Here is a 19,451-nt window from a genome sequence, read left to right on the forward strand (position 1 = left end):
GTGCAGATATTGGTTGAACCATGAAAATGTCGAAAGCCTTGTACATATCTAAAAATAACTTCCACATATATAAGAAAAGAACACAACGTTTAACACAATTCGTTTTCCATGAATGGAAAAGCCACTATTCTTTCCCTTTCATAAAAGCAAATACTTTTATACTTAATTCATGACATAAATGTCATAATGAAAATATAATAAACAATGAAAATATAATAAACAAACAGATAAGCGTAGGGGACAAAGCTATAGAAGCGTGTGGGCCGAAAAACAAATGCGAGAAAATTTAGGGAAAACAATATAATAATTTATAATTTATAACAAAATAATATACAAGGGAATCTTTCAATTTAATACAAACAAATTAGATCAATTCTATTATGTGATTAGAAAAAATGGTTAAATTTAACAAAGTAAAAATGTAGTTGAGGAGTTGCACGTGGAATCCACTGTCATGAAGTATTTTTAATTTTAAAATACAAAACTATTTTATTTTAAAATAATATAATTAATATTAATTAACTTTAATTATTGAATAAAACAATATCATAGAAAATGCTATAACAAAAGTGTTTTCCACCATTATGAAAATAATAATTAAAAAAAAAATAGTCAAGGAGGGCGTCTCCGTGGCGACATTTTCTTCTTCGTTTGTTTTTGGTCGCATATTAATAACCGGAGAGACGAGGCTTTCAGTTTAGTGAGAGAGTGAAAGATAGAGAGAGGAAAGAGTGTGAAAAGACCAAATTGACCTTGGATCTTCGTCTTTCCTCTCTCGCTTAGCTTCTTCTGCTAACTTTCTCGCTCCGATTCGTTTTCCTTGTTCTTCTAGAACCTTCCACCATGAACGGTAAGGCTAACGTCACCAAAGAGCTCAACGCTAAGCACAAGAAGGTTTCTTTCTCCTTATTTCTTTATTTCAGTTTCGATTTTCCAATCCGCATTCGCTAGTTGCCTCGATTCTTTAATCGTATCTTCTTGTTAGATTTGAATCCGTCACTGTCCAGTAGATGCATGTCGCGAAATTTTGAACGTCAGAATTTCCGATTCTTTTTTAATGCGAATGTGTATGGTATAGCTCGGAAAATTAGGCCCTAGTAGGTTTGTTTTTATATGTTTGTCATGATTTCAGTTACTGATGGCTGACAGGTTTTTCGATCTTTCATTTTTCGATATTTTTGGGGGTTAATCAATGGGATGTTGTGGTTTGGTAGTTTGGATCCTTTTTTCTGATGCTCGCTTAGCTCCCAACATATAGTTTAGGGGTTTATTGGCGCTACTTACACGTTCAGTGAAGAGTGTGAAGCTATCGGAAGCTTAGTTTATGCGTTTCTTCAAAATCTCTGTGCGTATTGTAACAAATAGTCCATCCTTTTTTAGGTATTTTTAATTTTTTTTTAGTAATTGTAGGGTTATAATTTTAAGGGGGGATTTAATCCTTGGCAACTGCAGCGGTGAATTCGAGTCATGTTATATATTGATCATGGAAAAGGAAAAGAAAACTGCAGAAGAAAATTAGTTTGCGTAGCAAATGTTGAAAGAAATTGGTAGTTGTTTTTTCCATGTAAAGATAGAACAAGTTCAATTGATTAGGGAGGAGTTTTCCTTGCAGTCACCATTGTGATGTATACTTATTGGTAATCAGTGAGATCGTTAATGTTTTCTCAACATTGAACTTTCAATTGGGTTTTCATCTTTATTGAATGTGTTGGTATGTTAGAGTTGCCTCATTTTCTGTTTTCCTTTTCTCCTTACACAGTTTTTTTTCCTTACTCTAAATATGCAGATACTGGAAGGACTTCTTAAATTACCAGACAATAGAGAATGTGCTGACTGCAAAGCTAAGTATGTACTGGTGGATCTGAATGATCCGGTCTGAATTTTATGTCAGTAGTAAATTAAGCACAGGGATACTAATTGGTTCATGAAGAAAAGGCTATCTCTTTTCTATGCATTTTCTGGATATATTATTTTAATTATTGCGGTTAGCAATGTTTTCTCAACTTTCTATGCTAATTTAATTTGCAGAGGTCCAAGATGGGCTAGTGTAAATCTTGGCATCTTTATATGTATGCAGTGTTCGGGAATACATCGAAGTTTGGGTGTGCATATATCAAAGGTGATGTAATTTTCCTTTGTATGGATTATCCGTACTCTGAATATTAGTGATTATAATTTGTTACTTGTACTGCTGAGACTTGAAGGGTTTTAGTTAGATCTAAAAAAGCTCATGAGAGGGAGAATGTATATTATGGTTGCATGTAGAAAATGTCTTCCAATTCCATAATATAGAGGGTATGTTCTGTGCTTGATAATGTGTTTTGACAAGTTAATGTTTTTATTTTTCAAGAGAAACACACACACACACACACTCACACTCACATACTCTCTCTCTTTTTATTTAATGATTCCCTCTCATAATTTTGTAGTTCTTAGTACGCTTCAACTGATAATAGAGTGTGTTACTTTGTTAGGAGTGTGTTCGCCAGAGTATTGTTTAGCACTACTCTTCTGAGAAATACTGAATTTAGTGTATACTTATTAAACATCCTTTCTAGTAATGACTAACAAAAGATTTCTAAATAAGTGTCATTGGTGATCCTTTCCTTAAATGCAAATTGAGATATTTTTTAAAATTTTTTGTGCGTGGTGAAGACTTTTGATGTTGTTATTGTTATATGATTCACAATTTACTGTTATTATTATTATTTTTATTAATATTACTATTATCATTTTACTTTGGTTGACGCAGTGTTTAACTGTTTATTGTGGATTAGTATTTATTCTTAATAATGATAGTGCTAGGCTGATAAATAACTTATTTGATTGACAAAGTTTTCAATTTGATCTGTTACTTTTCCATTTAAAATATAGTAATAGTACTGAATGAAAGTGTTTAACTGTTTATTGTGGATTGGTATTTATTCTTAATAATGATAATGGTAGGCTGATAAATAACTTATTTGATTGACAAAGTTTTCAATTTGATCTGTTACTTTTCCATTTAAAATATAGTAAAATAATACTGAATGAATTTGATGTGGGAATAACTGAAAATGGCTTCTAAGGCATTGTTGGAATTTTGTAGTATCTAAATACTTTCTTTATTTAATCATTAATGTCAAACTTATATATTTATTTAATGACTTCCCTTTCAGGTTCGTTCTGCAACCCTTGACACTTGGCTTCCGGAGCAAGTTGCATTCATTCAATGTAAGATAGTCTAAGTGGTCTTGAGTTTGTGGTTATTTTGAATTTTGCTGATACGCGTTGATTATGTATCAACTCCGTCAATTTGAATTTTCTTGTTTTGGTCCTGCAAAGCAATGGGAAACGAGAAAGCAAATAACTACTGGGAAGCAGAATTACCACCAAATTATGATAGAGTTGGAATTGAGAATTTCATTCGTGCAAAGTATGTCTGATGTTAAACTCCTTGAACCTTGCTAAATTTTCATCTTTGTACTGTTTAAGGTGTATGCATGTTGTTTTATGACCTGTTTACAATCGCTGCATGTATTTAAAGGTATGACGAGAAGAGATGGATTCCAAGGGATGGGAATCCAAAAACACCTTCTGGATTGCGGGAAGAAAGAAGTCCTTCACATTGGCAGAGGCCTGTGGAGAGAAGTGGTCATACTGTTGTTTCTGAAAAAAAATTTGAGGAAAAGAAGAAATTCCAACAGTCAAATGCAATTCCTGCTACACGAAACAGTGTTCCTGCTCCTGCTCCTCCCAAAGCACCGGAGCAAGTAATCTTTTTTGCTCCCTATTGATTTTGTTATTCTGTTAATTTCCCCCCTGCTGTTTAACTTTTTATGTTGCACTTAAAGTGATATTGCAGTTTTAATGTATGTTCTTCTGTCGTTAGTTTCATGTGTTATTACTTCTGCAATTAGTTGCACTTCATATTTGATTTGTAGTAATATGATTATTGTGCTGTTTGAGTGATGGTTAAATTTTTGTCCTCTTTAAATAAAATAAAACTATTATTGTTTATACTGGTATGAAATAATCTATTGTGAACAGGTAACTCCTATTACCAAACCTCAGCCTGTTGAGAAAGTGGAACCATTAGCACCACAGCCACAAGCTGAATCTTCAAAGCAAGCTATGGATGCAGTTCAAAATACCCCTCCAAAAGTTGACTATGCTACAGACCTTTTCAACATGTTGTCTATGGATGTCCCCAAAGAAAATGGCTCTGAGTCGGCCAGTACAACTACTGATGATAATCTCTGGGCAGGTTTTCAGTGTATGTTTGTGTCCTTGTTAAAAAATGTGCTGAAATTCAAAACATAGTGTTGCTGGATCGTTTTTGAAGATGCTTAAGTTGCTTCAATTATGTTGGATAGAACTTAGGTTGTAATTCCTTTGCCATAACTGTTTCAGCTGCTGCAGAGGTGTCAACAGCTGAGAAGACTAGTCCGCCAAAAGCAGCTGATAATAGTACTCTGCCGTCTGCAACTGGTATTGAGGATCTTTTCAAAGATTCACCTTCTATGATGCCAAGCTTAACTCCAGAAAAGCCACAGAAAGATGTTAAAAATGATATAATGAGCCTCTTTGAGAAGGTACTTTCCAATTCTTCTGTAGGTTTGTGTGAGATTTTGGAGTTAGTTCTTTTATCTGATTTGCATAGTCTTGTTTATTGAATATAAACTTCTTCTACCCTTATTTGATTTGTTCTCAACATGTTCTATGTGCAAGATATATCCTCGTCAGCATTAAAACAATATTTTTTTTAGTTGCACCCTATCTTAGATGCTTGTTTTCTGGTATTTGAAATACTTTTACCTGACCAGTCATTTTGGTATTGCAGGGCAATATGGTGTCTCCATTTTCTATGCATCAGCAACAGATTGCCATGCTTGCACAGCAACAGTCTCTTCTGATGGCTGCTGCAGCTAAGTCTTCTGGTGGGGATCTCAAGTATCCTGCTGGCATACAAGAACCTAGACCAAATGTTCCTGTGCAAAGTTGGCCAGCTACTGGCTACTCGATTTCTGGAGTATTGCCCATGCAGGTAATGACTGAAGTAAGCCAAATGTTAATAATCAGTTATTGGTTTTGCCCAGCAACTAACTTGTTTCTTTTCTATCAGGGGCCGATTACGAACATGACCCCAGCACATTTTGCTGGGAGCCCTGTACAATATCAACCATCCAGGTATTGGTGTGATCATCACCAAATTAATCTCTCTTTGGATTACTTGTAATATTTTATTTGATTATTACCTTATGTTGGTCCATATAATTCTGATTAACCTCGGTGGATAATTGGTTCCAATCAACTTTAGTCCCATAAGCCATAACGATTTAGAGTGTACACTGTTGTACTAAAAGACTACTTTTGGGGGTTCTGTTTCCATTCCAACTACTCTAATTTTTCAAAGCTAATGGTTCCGCCCTCCTCATTCACGAAATGAAAATTCTAGATGAACTAGATCTACAGAACATGAAACTTACCTGGATTATGTCATCTTTTACTGAAGATCTCGTGTCAAACCGCGCACCAATCTACTAACTGCATATTGTGCCGTTTGTGTATTTTATTATTTTTAGTGATCTCTATTAATTTTATGCATCATCCAGTGCTCTTGTTCACCAAAGTAAACCTACAAACCTGTTTTTTACTGTTCCTACTATTTCCCCAACTTATACCAAGTTTATAATGCTTTTTTTTTTCTTGCAGTTTCTATGGTATGGGGCAAGTTCCACCTCCAGTTAACGGTGTGATGGCGACAATGGGAGCGAGTAAACCCCAGTCAGGAGCTCCAGTGTCATCTAGCAGTACACAGTCAGCGAAGGATTATGATTTTTCGTCCTTAACACAGGGGATGTTTGCGAAACACTGATAGGTTTGTTGGGCAATTCCGGCTATGTCATATACCATAGAAGAAGATTAGTAAATTTACAGGAACTGCGCTTTCTTTTCTCATTTTCCCCTTGACCTGTCCTTGGGTTGTAATCCATTTGTAGAGCTAGTTCAGGTTTTCCCCGTTTGTTTATTTCAGCTGATTGCTTCATTTGTATCCTAGTTCTATTCACTATTTATTCACAATAAAAAAAAAAGAAGTTAGTGATATTAATTATATATATTCATTTCTCTGCTTCTATGTCCTTTGTTACTCCACTCAATGCTAAACATAGTTTTGATGCTTGTTCCACTTTCATACCATGTACTGTAATTTCATTCTTCAACAGTGTGGCGGAGTTAACATTCCATTGGAAATTATGATGAATGATGGAATGCTCACTGACTTTTTTATAAAAACTATTTTAAAAATTCTATTTATTATGTTTATTGATGGGTAAACTTATTGTGTAAGAGTTAAATTGACAATTAATAAATTTAAAAGTTGTTTGTGTATAAGTATTTTATGACAAAGTAACGTGTGAATTAAATTAAAGTTATATAAGATAATAGAAGATAAATGATACAAATAGTTGTAAGAATAAAATGACAAAAAAAAAACGTGTACATGGTACATTTTATGGCATGAAACGATAGAAAAATGGTTTTCAGAAAAGATGCTAGAGGGCGTTGCTGCGAAAAACAAAGACATATCCACATAGTTTGGTCTAACACTTTAAGAACAATTTTTGATACATTGTCCTCCACAATCTGTAGAATGCCAAGAAAATAAAGTGATTTGCAATGTGGTCTATAACCATATATCACTGTATCTAGGTTCTTCTATTACACAACTAGACCTAGAATTTCTAGAATCATCGTCACTTCACACATGCTTCTTTAAGTTGGTCGTAGTTTAAACCTACAAAATTATTTATAAAGTAAAGTTTATATCTTATTTATATACTGTATCTGGTTATATTATATCACTATCCAACACGTCTTTTTTATTGTTTATATTATGGAAACACAATAGTCACTTACACATCTTCACGGATAAAGATAGAACATAACGTTACTCACTTGCCTTTACACGCCAGTCGCATGTAAGGGTACACTAGTTTTTGTGTTTGGCAAGAGTTGCTTTTTAACGCCACCAAGTAGGGATGGCAACGGGGTGGGGCGGGTACGGGTATCATGATCCCATCCCCATTCCCATAATAAAAATTTATCCCCATCCCCATTCCCATAATAAAAATTTATCCCCATCCCCATCCCCAAACCCAACGGATATACAATTTTTGACCCATCCCCATCCCCACCGGGTAACGGGTATTTTCTTATACCCATACCCATACCCATTTTTTTATTGTTCCATATATCAATTAAATATTTTTTATAAAAAAAATTTAAAAATCACACCAACGGAATCATGATACTATCAAAATATTCAATATTAAAATAACATACTCTTTTTGATTTTCATGATGTCAAATATTAAGAAAAATATTATAATAGTATAAATCTCAAATTAAAGTATTAAATAACAACTAAATAAAATTCAAATAATTATATAAAAGCTAAAAAATTACACATTACTAAAATTTTATAATAACCAAAATATTTATTAATTTTACAAATGATCAGTGGTTTCATTTGCATTCGATCCACCTACACATAGAAAAAAAATGAAAAATTAGATATGATATAATAATTGAAATTGAAAATTTTAATTACTAGAATATAATGTACCTTCTTCATCAGATTCATTTTCACTCATGAGAACATCTTTTCCTTTTAATTTTTTAACACCTACAAACACCAAATGTAGAATATTAGATGAGAATTCACAAAAAATACTAACAAAAAATATTAATAAATTTGAGTAACTTACCTAGATGGTTTGAGTTCCATATCCAACTTCTTGTACACATCAAAGCCTCTATAGTAATATGATGAAGTCGACTACGGTGAGAAGTTAATATCTGACCACTAGTACTAAAAGCAGATTCAGAAGCTACAGTTGTTATTGGAATAGCTAAAACATCCCTTGCAATTGCTTGAAGGGTGGGAAACTTTAACCCATTTGTTTTCCACCATGATAGGATATCAAATTCTTGTGTAACCGGCAAATTATCTTCTTCCAAGTAATAATCCAACTCTGTTTTCATAACTGTAGTTCTAGATTTTTTCTTTTTTGCCATAAACTCTAAAAATTCATTCGCATCATTATCAACATCCTTTCCCAACTCCAATGATGTAGCTCTATAAGAAGAAGTTTCATTCTTTTTTTATTGATATTCCAAAACCAAATCATAGTACATTTGACGAATCCTACTAAGTTTCAGATCAAAATCATTACCATACAATTTATAAAAATAATATTCTAACATGTCCACATGTCCATCTTGTACCTTGGATCTAAAACTGAAGCAATTGCCAATATGTTATATAACAAAAAACAAAGAGAATGAGAAATATGTTATATATATATATATATATATATATATATATATATATATATATATATATATTATATTATATTATATTATATATTATATTACTATGTATATATATATATTATATGTGTGGATATCTTATGTTTATATATATATATATATAATTATTTATATATATTATATTATATTATATATTATATTATTATTACTATGTATATATATTATATGTGTGGATATCTTATGTTTATATATATATATATATATATATATATATATATATATATATATATATATTTATAGATATATATTTATTTTAAGTATATATTATATTATATTATATAATAATATAAATATAATAATATATATTATATTATTATGTATATATATTATATGTATATATATTATATGTATATGCGTAGATATTTTATGCTTTTATATATATATATATATATATATATATATATATATATATATATTTCTTTTAAATTTTTATAAATTTGTAATGTTATAAATTTGTTTATAAAAGATCTCACTAGTTAAATGATTAATTTGTTTTATACGTATATATTATATATATTATATTATATTATTATGTATATATATTATATGTATATTATATTATATTATATTATATTACATGTCATGTATATGTGTAAATATATATATATATATACATATATATATATATATATATATATAAAAGTATATTTTATTTATATGTATATATACTATATTATATTATATTATATTATATTATATTATATTTTATGTGTAAATATATTATTTATTTATATATATATTTTAGATTATTTAATAAATTATAAATAGTTTAGTAATTTAAGCGGGGACGGGTATTTGGGCGGGTATATATATATCCCCATCTCCATCCCCAGTTGAAAATTTCGGGTATTACCCATACCCATACCCATACCCAGTCAAAGCGGAGATTCCCCGTCAAAACGGAGACGAGTTCGGGTGATACCCACGGGCACGGGTTTATTTGCCATCTCTATCACCAAGTGCAATTATTAAAATATTCACTCCTCTCTTTTCATAAAAATCGCAACCTTTGTTCATCGCCCACTGTATTTTATATCATATCATATCTGATTTTAGATTCTGAAACATCCCATTGCATAAAACCACAACATCAAGTGTTTCTTATTCTATCTTTCGAACTTCTTTAACACCTAGTTCCGAATAAAAATCAAATAATCGGGATTTTGTTCTAAGAGTCATTGCAAAGCACCACGACATTATATGTGCATTTCTTCTAATTCATATTTCTTTTCTAATTCATATAAATGTAGCTCACTTAGTCGTGTTTATTCTATGATAGAGATATAATTAAAATTTTCTTCAGAGTTTTTATTTAAATGTTATATTAATCTTTTTAAACTTTTTACTGTTTTTGTTTTGAGATTTTTATTCCACTTCTCTAATAGCTTAAATAGGTCATTATTATATTTAATGTCTCTTCCTTGTAATTTTAAAGTGTATTCTTTTAATAAATTTTTTTCTTTTTTTCTTTTCTTCTTCAATACACTCACATGGTATCAGTTTAATCTTGTTCTGGTGTTCACCATTTTTTGTTTCTTTATGGTCACCTCTCAATCGGATCATCTCATCAATTCGGCAAATCCTCTTTTTTCTGCATTCAGGAGAAAGTCCTACTCTCATTTTTGTTTCACAACCCCTTGATGACAACAATTATCATTAGCGGAAACAAGATGTGTTTGTTGCTCTTGAAACCAAGAACAAAGAAAAGTTTGTCTCGTTCTAACCACTACAAATAATTGGTAAATCATTGGTTTATCCACTAGTTAGACGTTGATAATGCTTTTCTCCATGGGAATTTACAAGAAGATATTTACACGAAACTCCCATCACATCTTACCATTCCTCATCCTAAATATGTTTGCAAGCTTCACAAATTGATTTATGGTCTTAAACAAGCAAGCAGAAATTGGAATCATAGACTCAGTGCACAACTTCTTCTTTTGTGATACTCCCAAAATTTTGCTTGTTTACGTTGATGATGTGTTTCTCACTAGTAATAACATCTATGAAATCCAGCCTATCAAAACTCACATTAACAACAAATTTCATATAAAAGAACTTGGTCCATTGCGTTATTTCCTAGGTCTTGAAGTTCTTCGCTCATATGATGAACTTATTTTGAATCAGCAAAAATATTGTCTCAATCTTACCTCTGAAACCGGTCTCCTTGGTTTCAAATCAACATCTACTCCCTCAGATCCTTCAATAAAATTGTGTGCTAATGAAGGATTGTTATTGATTGACCTTTCTTCATATTAATGTCTTATTGGAAGACTTCTCTATCTTACACATACAAGACCTTAGTCAATTTGTTTCCTTCGCGATTCACATCTCCAACAAGCTGTGTATCCTAAGCTATTTGAAAAATGCTCCTGGATATGGTTTATTCTTTGCACCCAACAATGATTTTAAAGTTCAAGTTTTCTCTTATTGTGATTGGGTTGTGCTACTACAAGGAGGTCTATGTCTGGTTATTGTATCTTAGGCATATCCTTAATTAGAAATCCATAAATAGAATACTATCCCATGGTCTTCATTAGAGACCAGAGGTTGAATATTGTGCCTTAGCAACATTAACATGTGAAATGTAGTGGCTCCATTATATGTTTTGAGATCTCCATATGGATGATATTACTCCTTGTACCACTTTTTTTTTTATACCACTTTCTATGCTAGCAATTCAGCCATACAAATAAATAAAAACCCTACTTTCCACAAAAGAACTAAACATGTTTACATCGATTGTCACCTTACTAGGAAAAAGCTCATGGAATGTCACATCCACCTTTTGCACATTCCTTTTGCTCACCAACTAGCTGATATATATACAAAGTCCTTTTATAGTGCTCCTTTCTAGGCTGCTATTTTCAAGCTTAGTCTCTTCAATCCATACGCTCAGGTTGAGGAGGATGATAAAGATACGATTAAAATCTTCTTTAGCTTTTATTTTGAATTAGTTAATTAGTTTTTTCGTTATTCTTTAGTTTAGATTAATCCTTTGTTGTTTATGTTTTGTGGTTTTTATTCTGCTTCTCTAATGGCTTAAATATGCCATTATATTCAATATCTCTTCTTTGTAATTTTAATATGTATTAAGGAATTCTTTTTTTCTCATTTCTCTTCTTCAATACACTTATAGACTATCCAAAAATGGTTTTCCCATTTGTGTTTCTTTCCTTGTTTCGATCTAGTTCAAAATCATTTATATTTTCAACATAATTATTAAAGATTAGAAATTATAAAATGAATTTGAATCTAGGATTGAACTAATGGGAATGAATCCAGTTACTAACAATGGTTACTAACTTGAACAAGTACCTATAAGTGAAAATTCTTTAGATGATACTTTTTTTAATTACACTATGAATATGTAAGGACCTCTGTTTGCTTTTAATTTTTTGTTTTTCATATTTGTTAGGTTATTTTAGTTTATCCAAGAACTTCAATATAAAATCATGATCTGTGTAATGGTTGAGCACTCCTAAAGTGCATTTCTATATATATTTATACTCTTTATTGATAAAAGGAAAATGTTAATTATTTTAAAAAATAGACTTATAAAATTTATTATTTATATTAATTTAATTAAATAAAAATAAAGTTATTATAAAATTTTGCACCTTAATATTTTACAAAAGAAAAAAATTACAAAACAAACAATTTTTTATTCACGTTACAAGTCGACCCATAATATCGCAAACCAAATGTTATACATTACAGACGAAATAAATGAACCATATTTCTTATACAAGACAGATAAACCTTTTCCAATTTTTATAAATCAAAAGTAGAACGGTTCAAAACTAAGATAATCAATACAAAGATAACAATAATGTATACTTGTGAAAAATTGTAAAAATTTTTAACATATGTTAACCGTAATTGTGAGTCATGTGATTTTTAGGATAGTTATCGTTATCATTTGTTTTGCTAAAATTGACCGGAGAATTGATATATGAGCAAGCTGGAAGAGAATAAACTCTATTTAAATTTTTTTATCAAACATGTATAATAGAGTATTATAAAAGTTCACAAAATCCGGTATTATAATAATAATAATAATAAAAAAAAGTATAGTATCGTGAATGGCATTTACAACACTGTATTTTAATACAGTATCAATAAATACGTGGACCAAAGTCATCATGTTAAATGGGTAATAAATGTGTCCATGCCCTTGGCATGAACTACATAAGTTTGAAATTAAATTGTTTTTTCCACTGTGTTCGTAATCTTTTTTAAGAAAAGAAGAGCATAAAAAAAATCCACAATCCAGACCAAATTGAAAGCCATGGTTGAACCAAAGCTCAGAAAGTTTAGGCGTAGTAGTCGTATTCATAATGATGATGAACATGGGTTTTGAAGTTGGTTTAACAACGTGTCACGTATCTAAAACCTTGACGGTGCCAACAAAGCTCGACCACTTAATTTATTGTCTTTTACTTTCACTGTCTCACACAATGCATGAAATCTTTGAAAATTCTCATCAATTTAGCCCTAATGTATACAATAAAAGTACTACACTAGGGTTAAATATTTTGGTTTTTAGTAAAAATTGGAATTAATCTTTCTTAAAAATTTTGAATTAATTTAATCTTTTAATTTTATAAATGTTTGTATTTAATTATTTTAATCAAATTTTACTTGACGTTTTAAACATATTTTATTATAGTATTTTAGTTTGTTTACACCATTTGACACATGTTCGCTTTAATATTGACTGAAAAACAGGTTTAAAACATCAAATTAACTTAAAAAAATTTAGTTTAAAAGACTAAATTTATGTATTTCTAAAGATGAAGGATTAAATTTATTCAAAATTTTTAAAAGAAACTAATTCCAATTTTCACTAAAAGTTGAAGGACAAAAACACATTTAATCCTAAATAAAATCGTATAAATTTATGATTTTAATATTTAAAAATTCTCAACACAAGTAAATATATGTCAATAGAGTTTGAACACACATATCACATAAAAAAAATGTTTATTATTATTGTTGGAATTTGACGAGGAGTCTTTCGATGAATTATCATATTTTAATGATAAGAAAATTTTAAATTTCAATAGTTATACTTGAATTATTATATCACAAGATATTCTTTATAAATATATATATATATATATATATATATATATATATATATATATATATATAACATAAATATTTTTATCGTTTAGAAATTAAACTAAAGTATAAATTTAAATATATCTTTATCTTTTAATCTATTTCTAAAAAATAAAATTAGAACGCTTCAAATATGTATCATGTGCTCGAGGACACATTTGCCTCTTGTGATTAGATTTACTCATCCTTAATAAGATGAGTTTGCACCATAATGACATGACCAACTACATGTCAGTCAAGGCAATCCCTACGACTAAGTTAATCAATCCAAAATCATGATTAGCGCAATGATTAATCCATGAACAAATCAAGGTAATTAGTTTTAGCCTACGACTAAGTTAATCAATCCAAAATCATGATTAGCGCAATGATTAATCCATGAACAAATCAAGGTAATTAGTTATATAAATTAAGCTCATCATCATAAAAAGTTCATAAGTCATAATATAAAGGGAAATGATATTATGACTCTTATTTTTTTACTTTCATGATTTACTTTCTGACATGGTTTAGTGTGAGCTATTGATCCTTTTAAAGGAAAAGACAGTGGTACATTAATCAATGGTCTACACTAAACCACGTCAGAAAGTAAAGGATACGAGTCAACAAAATTTGGAATCATAATATCATTTGCTAATACAAATATGACAGTTAGAAGATATATATCATTAAGTTCATTAATTACTATATTTATTATTATCTTATGCCCTTAGCTGAATTAAGCATCGAAATGTTCTCTGCAAGTACAATTCTCATTAAACTTAAAAAAGACGAATATTCTTGGAGAGAACAAGTCCTTGAAGAGGACAAGTACCTTGAAATTAGAACTTGAAATGTTGAGTTGAAATTTTTGCAAAATATATTCCATTCTGTAAAAGCAAAAACAAACACTACTACACAAAGTTGAAACTTTTGCAAATTTGATTCTCTAAGAACAAAAACAAACAATACTAAACAAAACTTTATATAAAATAATTAATCGTAACGATATTATCCTGATATACTTGATATCAAATGTTGAATTTACAATATGGCGTAGGTCTTTGTATTAAAACCATGATTAACTTTGTGATATAATTATAACATTTATTTATTGTTTTCTCACCGACGATGTTTAAATTCAAGCATTAGGTAACACGAACATATTGTTAGTAATAATGTGTGGAAGTTTTAAAATAGATTTTCTTTTAGAAGAACATAGTATTAAGACAATGATGGGGTTAACAAAATCGATAATAATAAACATGAGTGTGGTACGTGTGCATGACATTATCACACATTCATTCTGAATGAAAATGAACCACAAATGGAAGCGGTCGTGTTCACAGTTACTGCTCATGCATAGTTTTTATTTATTATTTGTCTTTACGTGCACTTTCTTCGTTCATCATCACATTTTCAATTTCAGATAACAATATCTGACTTTGGTGCATTGGAAAAGAAAAATTCACAGCCATTAGTCATTCGATCATGCTCTCCTACACTCAGCTTAGAGTTCTCCCATTTTATTATGATACGCAAAACAAAACCAAATTTCTAACTATTTGGTTGAGGTTGGTGCATGCATGATATCACATTGGATCAAGTTATTGATTATTGTGTGTTGTTATGGGGTGAAATAGTAGCTAACAAGGGACATTGGTGAGGCATGCATTTAATTATTTTTTGTATGGTAGGCGATTAAGGAATATTATTATCGTCCTCTTACGAAACACAATGCGTATATGTCGTGTTTTGACCGTAAAAGTATATCATGCATGCTAGTTCCTCTGAACTTCATCTATGTATAATCAATTATAAGGGGAAGCTTCCAACTTTTACACAATTAAAACTATACCTAAATGACGACAAACCTAACTTTGAAAATGTAGATACTTTAATTAATATATAATCATCAAAATCTTTATTAAGAAATCTTTATAAGTAACAAAGTGAATTATAGTTAGACTTACAGTTAACTTTTTTATATAGTATCAGAATCATTGTTATGGTCTATCTTAGCGAGATTTGTTATTTATTGAACATATTTTCCCTCGCTCGCTATCGGACCACCAATTAATGTCAAGTCTCATGCTTGAAATGTATATATCTCGGTGTGAGGGAGAAGGATTGGAAGTCCTACATCGAATAGAGATAAGGTTAATTTAGCATGTATAAGTAGATGCAAACCTTACTTTACAAGCCAATTTTGTGGGGGTTGAGTTATGTTTAAAATCAACTTCTTAACAAATGTTCTATCTTTTACATATATGTGCTTAAAACTTCATTATATTTTTACAATATGTGAAATATATATATATATATATATATATATATATATATTAAATTGTCTTTATATTTAATCTATGTAGAATTTCGAACAATATTTGATAATAGGTTGATTTATTACTATATTCATTGTAATTGTTTGAAGTTTATATATATATATATATATATATATATATATATATATATATATATATATATATATGTATATATATATATATGTATATGTATATATGTATATGTATATGTATATGTATATATGTATATGTATATGTATATATGTATATGTATATATATATATATATATGTATATGTATATATATATATGTATATGTATATATATATGTATATATATATATATATGTATATATATATATATATATATGTATATATATATATATATATATATGTATATATATATATATATACATATATATATATATATATATATATATATATATAAAAGTGAGTGTAAATTCGACTTTACAGGTTAATTTTGTAAGATTGAGTTAGAGTTAAAATCTATTTTTTAACATGATATCAAAACTATAGATCGAAGTCTATCCTCACATGTTACATCATTGATTGGTACCATAACCATGTAATTATAAATATGTACAAATGCTTGATTTAATTTATAAAAAGATAATTTAAACGCTAGTGAATTGTGATTTTTTAAAATTGACTTAAATTTCAAGTTTATTTATTAACATGATATGATAGTCAAGGATTAGAATTTATCATGATATGATACATTAGTTGAAACCATAATCAATATAATATGTCCTTATATAATGAACTTTATAATCATTATAGTTTTTATATATGTTACATTTATTTGGAAACTGATGTAAAAGTATTTCATTTCCTATAAGATAACAATTATAATACATATTTTTTATTATAATATTCACCCTAAACACAAATGTGGTCGTAAGTATCATAAATATGTACAAATGCTTGATTCATAAAAAAAATAATTTAGAGACTAAAAAATTGTTGATTTGAATAATAGCAAGTCCAAATCACTTATACGAGTGGTTACAAGTTTAACAAGGGAGCAAGTTGTGTTTAAGTTTTTTTTTTTTGCTTTCCTTTTTACATATGTGTACCCAGAAAAGATAACTCATATTAAAAGTATAAATAAGTTAGAAGTTTACAAGAGAATTATTAGACAATTTTTACTACTTTTAAAAGTGACTTGGAAGAGGAAAAAAAGAGGGACAAGGAAGGACACAAAAAGTAGACAAAGCTATACATAGTATAGAAAAACTAATTTTCTTAATGTTTTTCACTTAATTATGTGAAAGATAGATATTTCCAATGTTGATATTTGATTATTAATTTTTTCAAGGTATCATTAAATTAAAATTTTGTTCTATATGCATATATCCAGAAAACAAACTCCTAACAATATGTATAAGAAGAAAACTCTAACTATCTATTAATGGTGGAACTTTTTTTTATAGCTATTTTGACTAATTATTTCTTATATACATGTAACTTAGAGTTATATTTTTACTCAAAGTTTATTTGAAAAGTTTTTAGAAAACAAAATAACTTTTTGCCTATTTTATTTTACTCAAAGTAGTCAAACATTTAAGAGGTTATATGGAGCAAATGTTCTATTAGTCTCCAAATAATTTTTACGGTTAAATATGTTTTTGATTCCTCAAGATTCAGTGAATTTTAGAAATAGTTCATTTTCGAAACATTATACCAATTTAGTCCTTCATCTTTAGAAATGTGTGGATTTAATCCTTCTTACCAAATTTTGTTAAGTTTATTTGACATTTTAAACGCATTTTATGATAATATTTGAGTTAACATTAAAGCGAAAATGTGTCAAACGGTATAAACAATTCAAATACTATCATGAAATGCGCTTGAAACGTCAAATAAACTTAACAAAATTTTGTTAAAATGACTAAATTCACGTATTTTCAAAGATGAATGACTAAATTGGTCGAAAATTTTGAAGAGGGACTAATTCCAAATTTCACTTAAACTTGAGGGACCAAAAACATATTTAACCCTAATTTTTATTATAACTAGTAAACCAACCAGTGCGTACGCACGAGTTATATTTTGTTATTTTGTATATTAAAATAATAAAGTAATGAAAATATTATATAATAAAATATCATAAAAATTAGGTTATATAATTATAAATGTTATTATTAAAATAATGAAGTAATAAATCTAAGTGATATAATAATAATTTTAATTTTAAATATAATAAATAAAATTGATATTACAATATTGTACATCTAATTAATTTTACGAAATAATTTTCTATTAATCTCGAAATAATTTTTATTAAATTTTTTAAAATAGTATGAAAGAAGATATACTAACATCATGAAATAATTTGAAACTATTATTAATTCACACATCACCATATATCATAAATTTGTTGAACTTTGCAATAATTGTTATATTGAAAAGTGAAAATAAATGTTAGCTTTTCTATTAGTTTACTCGATAATTTTAATTCCTTAATATTTATAAGAACTATATTTAAACCGTTTCAATTCCTTAATATTTATAAGAACTATATTTAAACCATACTTAATTATTAATATATTTTATATTTATTAACTAAGTTTATCATTTTAGATTAATTTTACCAAATAAAAAACTTGCACATAATTTTACAAACTTGCACATAGGACGAGTTGAATTTTTATTCTGTAACAAGTGGAAGTTCATCTTGTTCTAGTTCTTTTATACAAGATGATTGAACAAGTGGGGTAACTCATTTTTTTCTACTTACAATAACTATTTTAAAAAGTTATATCATTAATGATTTAGTATTAGATAAGGATGCAAAGCTATATTTATTCCATCATACAATGTTCTAGTTAAAATTTATTTTGCAATTAATACTTTTTTGTAATCAATATTTAATAAGCAATAAAAATTCCAAAGATTTCAAGAGTCCAAATTAATGATTTCGAGATTTGTCATGATCAATATCAACAACATATCGTAGTACGTTCCTCCACTCAGAATACATGCAGTAGCATATATCATCAATATACACAACTTTTTGAATTTCAAGTATGATGGTGGTCCGCAACAACCTACCTGTATGTACTTGTGGTGTATAAATAAAATGAAATGTGTTGTTATCGACTCAACTATAGAATTTGTTTTTTTGTTGTCAAAGTTAAAATAAAATTTTATACTACTAAAGTGTTAAGCAAGAATTATGTTTATGTTTATTTAATTTGTAGTTTGATTTGATTTATTGAGAAATGAAACAAGGCATGTCTGTTATATATAACGTTGTAAAATTAATTTTGTTGCGTTGTCTCGGATTGGCGATGATGGTGGTCAAAACAGTTCCCACTAGTGGTCGGTATGGCGGTGCAGCGCTTCACATGCCATTTCCCACCGCTCCTCTGTAACGGTCATATTTCTTTTAGCCGTTGAGCTTCTTTTTAAATTATTATATCTCAAATAAAACCCTTTTTGTTACCTCCATTCATTGCTCACTTTGGTAACTACTTATTATACAAATTTTCTTTATCACTGTAAATTATTAAAAATAGAGGATTAATATTAATAATAAAAAGAGACTTTTGTCCTGTTGGATCCAAAGGCAACACCAGCGTTTTCATCAGACGGTTCAAATCGCATCACACACTTGCAAACACTCACTCCTATAAATACCTTCCT

General features: G+C 28.8%; 1 protein-coding gene across 2 annotated transcripts; it reads left to right on the forward strand.

Moving 5' to 3' along the window:
• Positions 1 to 650: 650 nt before the first annotated feature.
• Positions 651 to 6,116, forward strand: LOC114185455 (ADP-ribosylation factor GTPase-activating protein AGD5-like). Of its 2 annotated transcripts, XM_028073183.1 has the most exons (11): positions 651 to 894; positions 1,787 to 1,845; positions 2,029 to 2,119; positions 3,159 to 3,213; positions 3,325 to 3,415; positions 3,527 to 3,752; positions 4,030 to 4,255; positions 4,393 to 4,574; positions 4,823 to 5,026; positions 5,105 to 5,169; positions 5,695 to 6,116. In XM_028073183.1, the coding sequence occupies exons 1-11, from the start codon at positions 844 to 846 to the stop codon at positions 5,855 to 5,857; spliced, it is 1,413 nt and encodes a 470-aa protein (XP_027928984.1). In that variant the 5' UTR covers positions 651 to 843; the 3' UTR covers positions 5,858 to 6,116. The 2 variants fall into 2 exon arrangements, with proteins under 2 accessions (XP_027928984.1, XP_027928983.1); XM_028073182.1 differs by having other exon boundaries at positions 4,823 to 5,169; positions 5,695 to 6,104.
• Positions 6,117 to 19,451: the final 13,335 nt, after the last annotated feature.

Source organism: Vigna unguiculata, chromosome 5 (genome assembly GCF_004118075.2).
Source record: "Vigna unguiculata cultivar IT97K-499-35 chromosome 5, ASM411807v1, whole genome shotgun sequence".
Classification (NCBI taxonomy): Eukaryota; Viridiplantae; Streptophyta; class Magnoliopsida; order Fabales; family Fabaceae; genus Vigna; species Vigna unguiculata.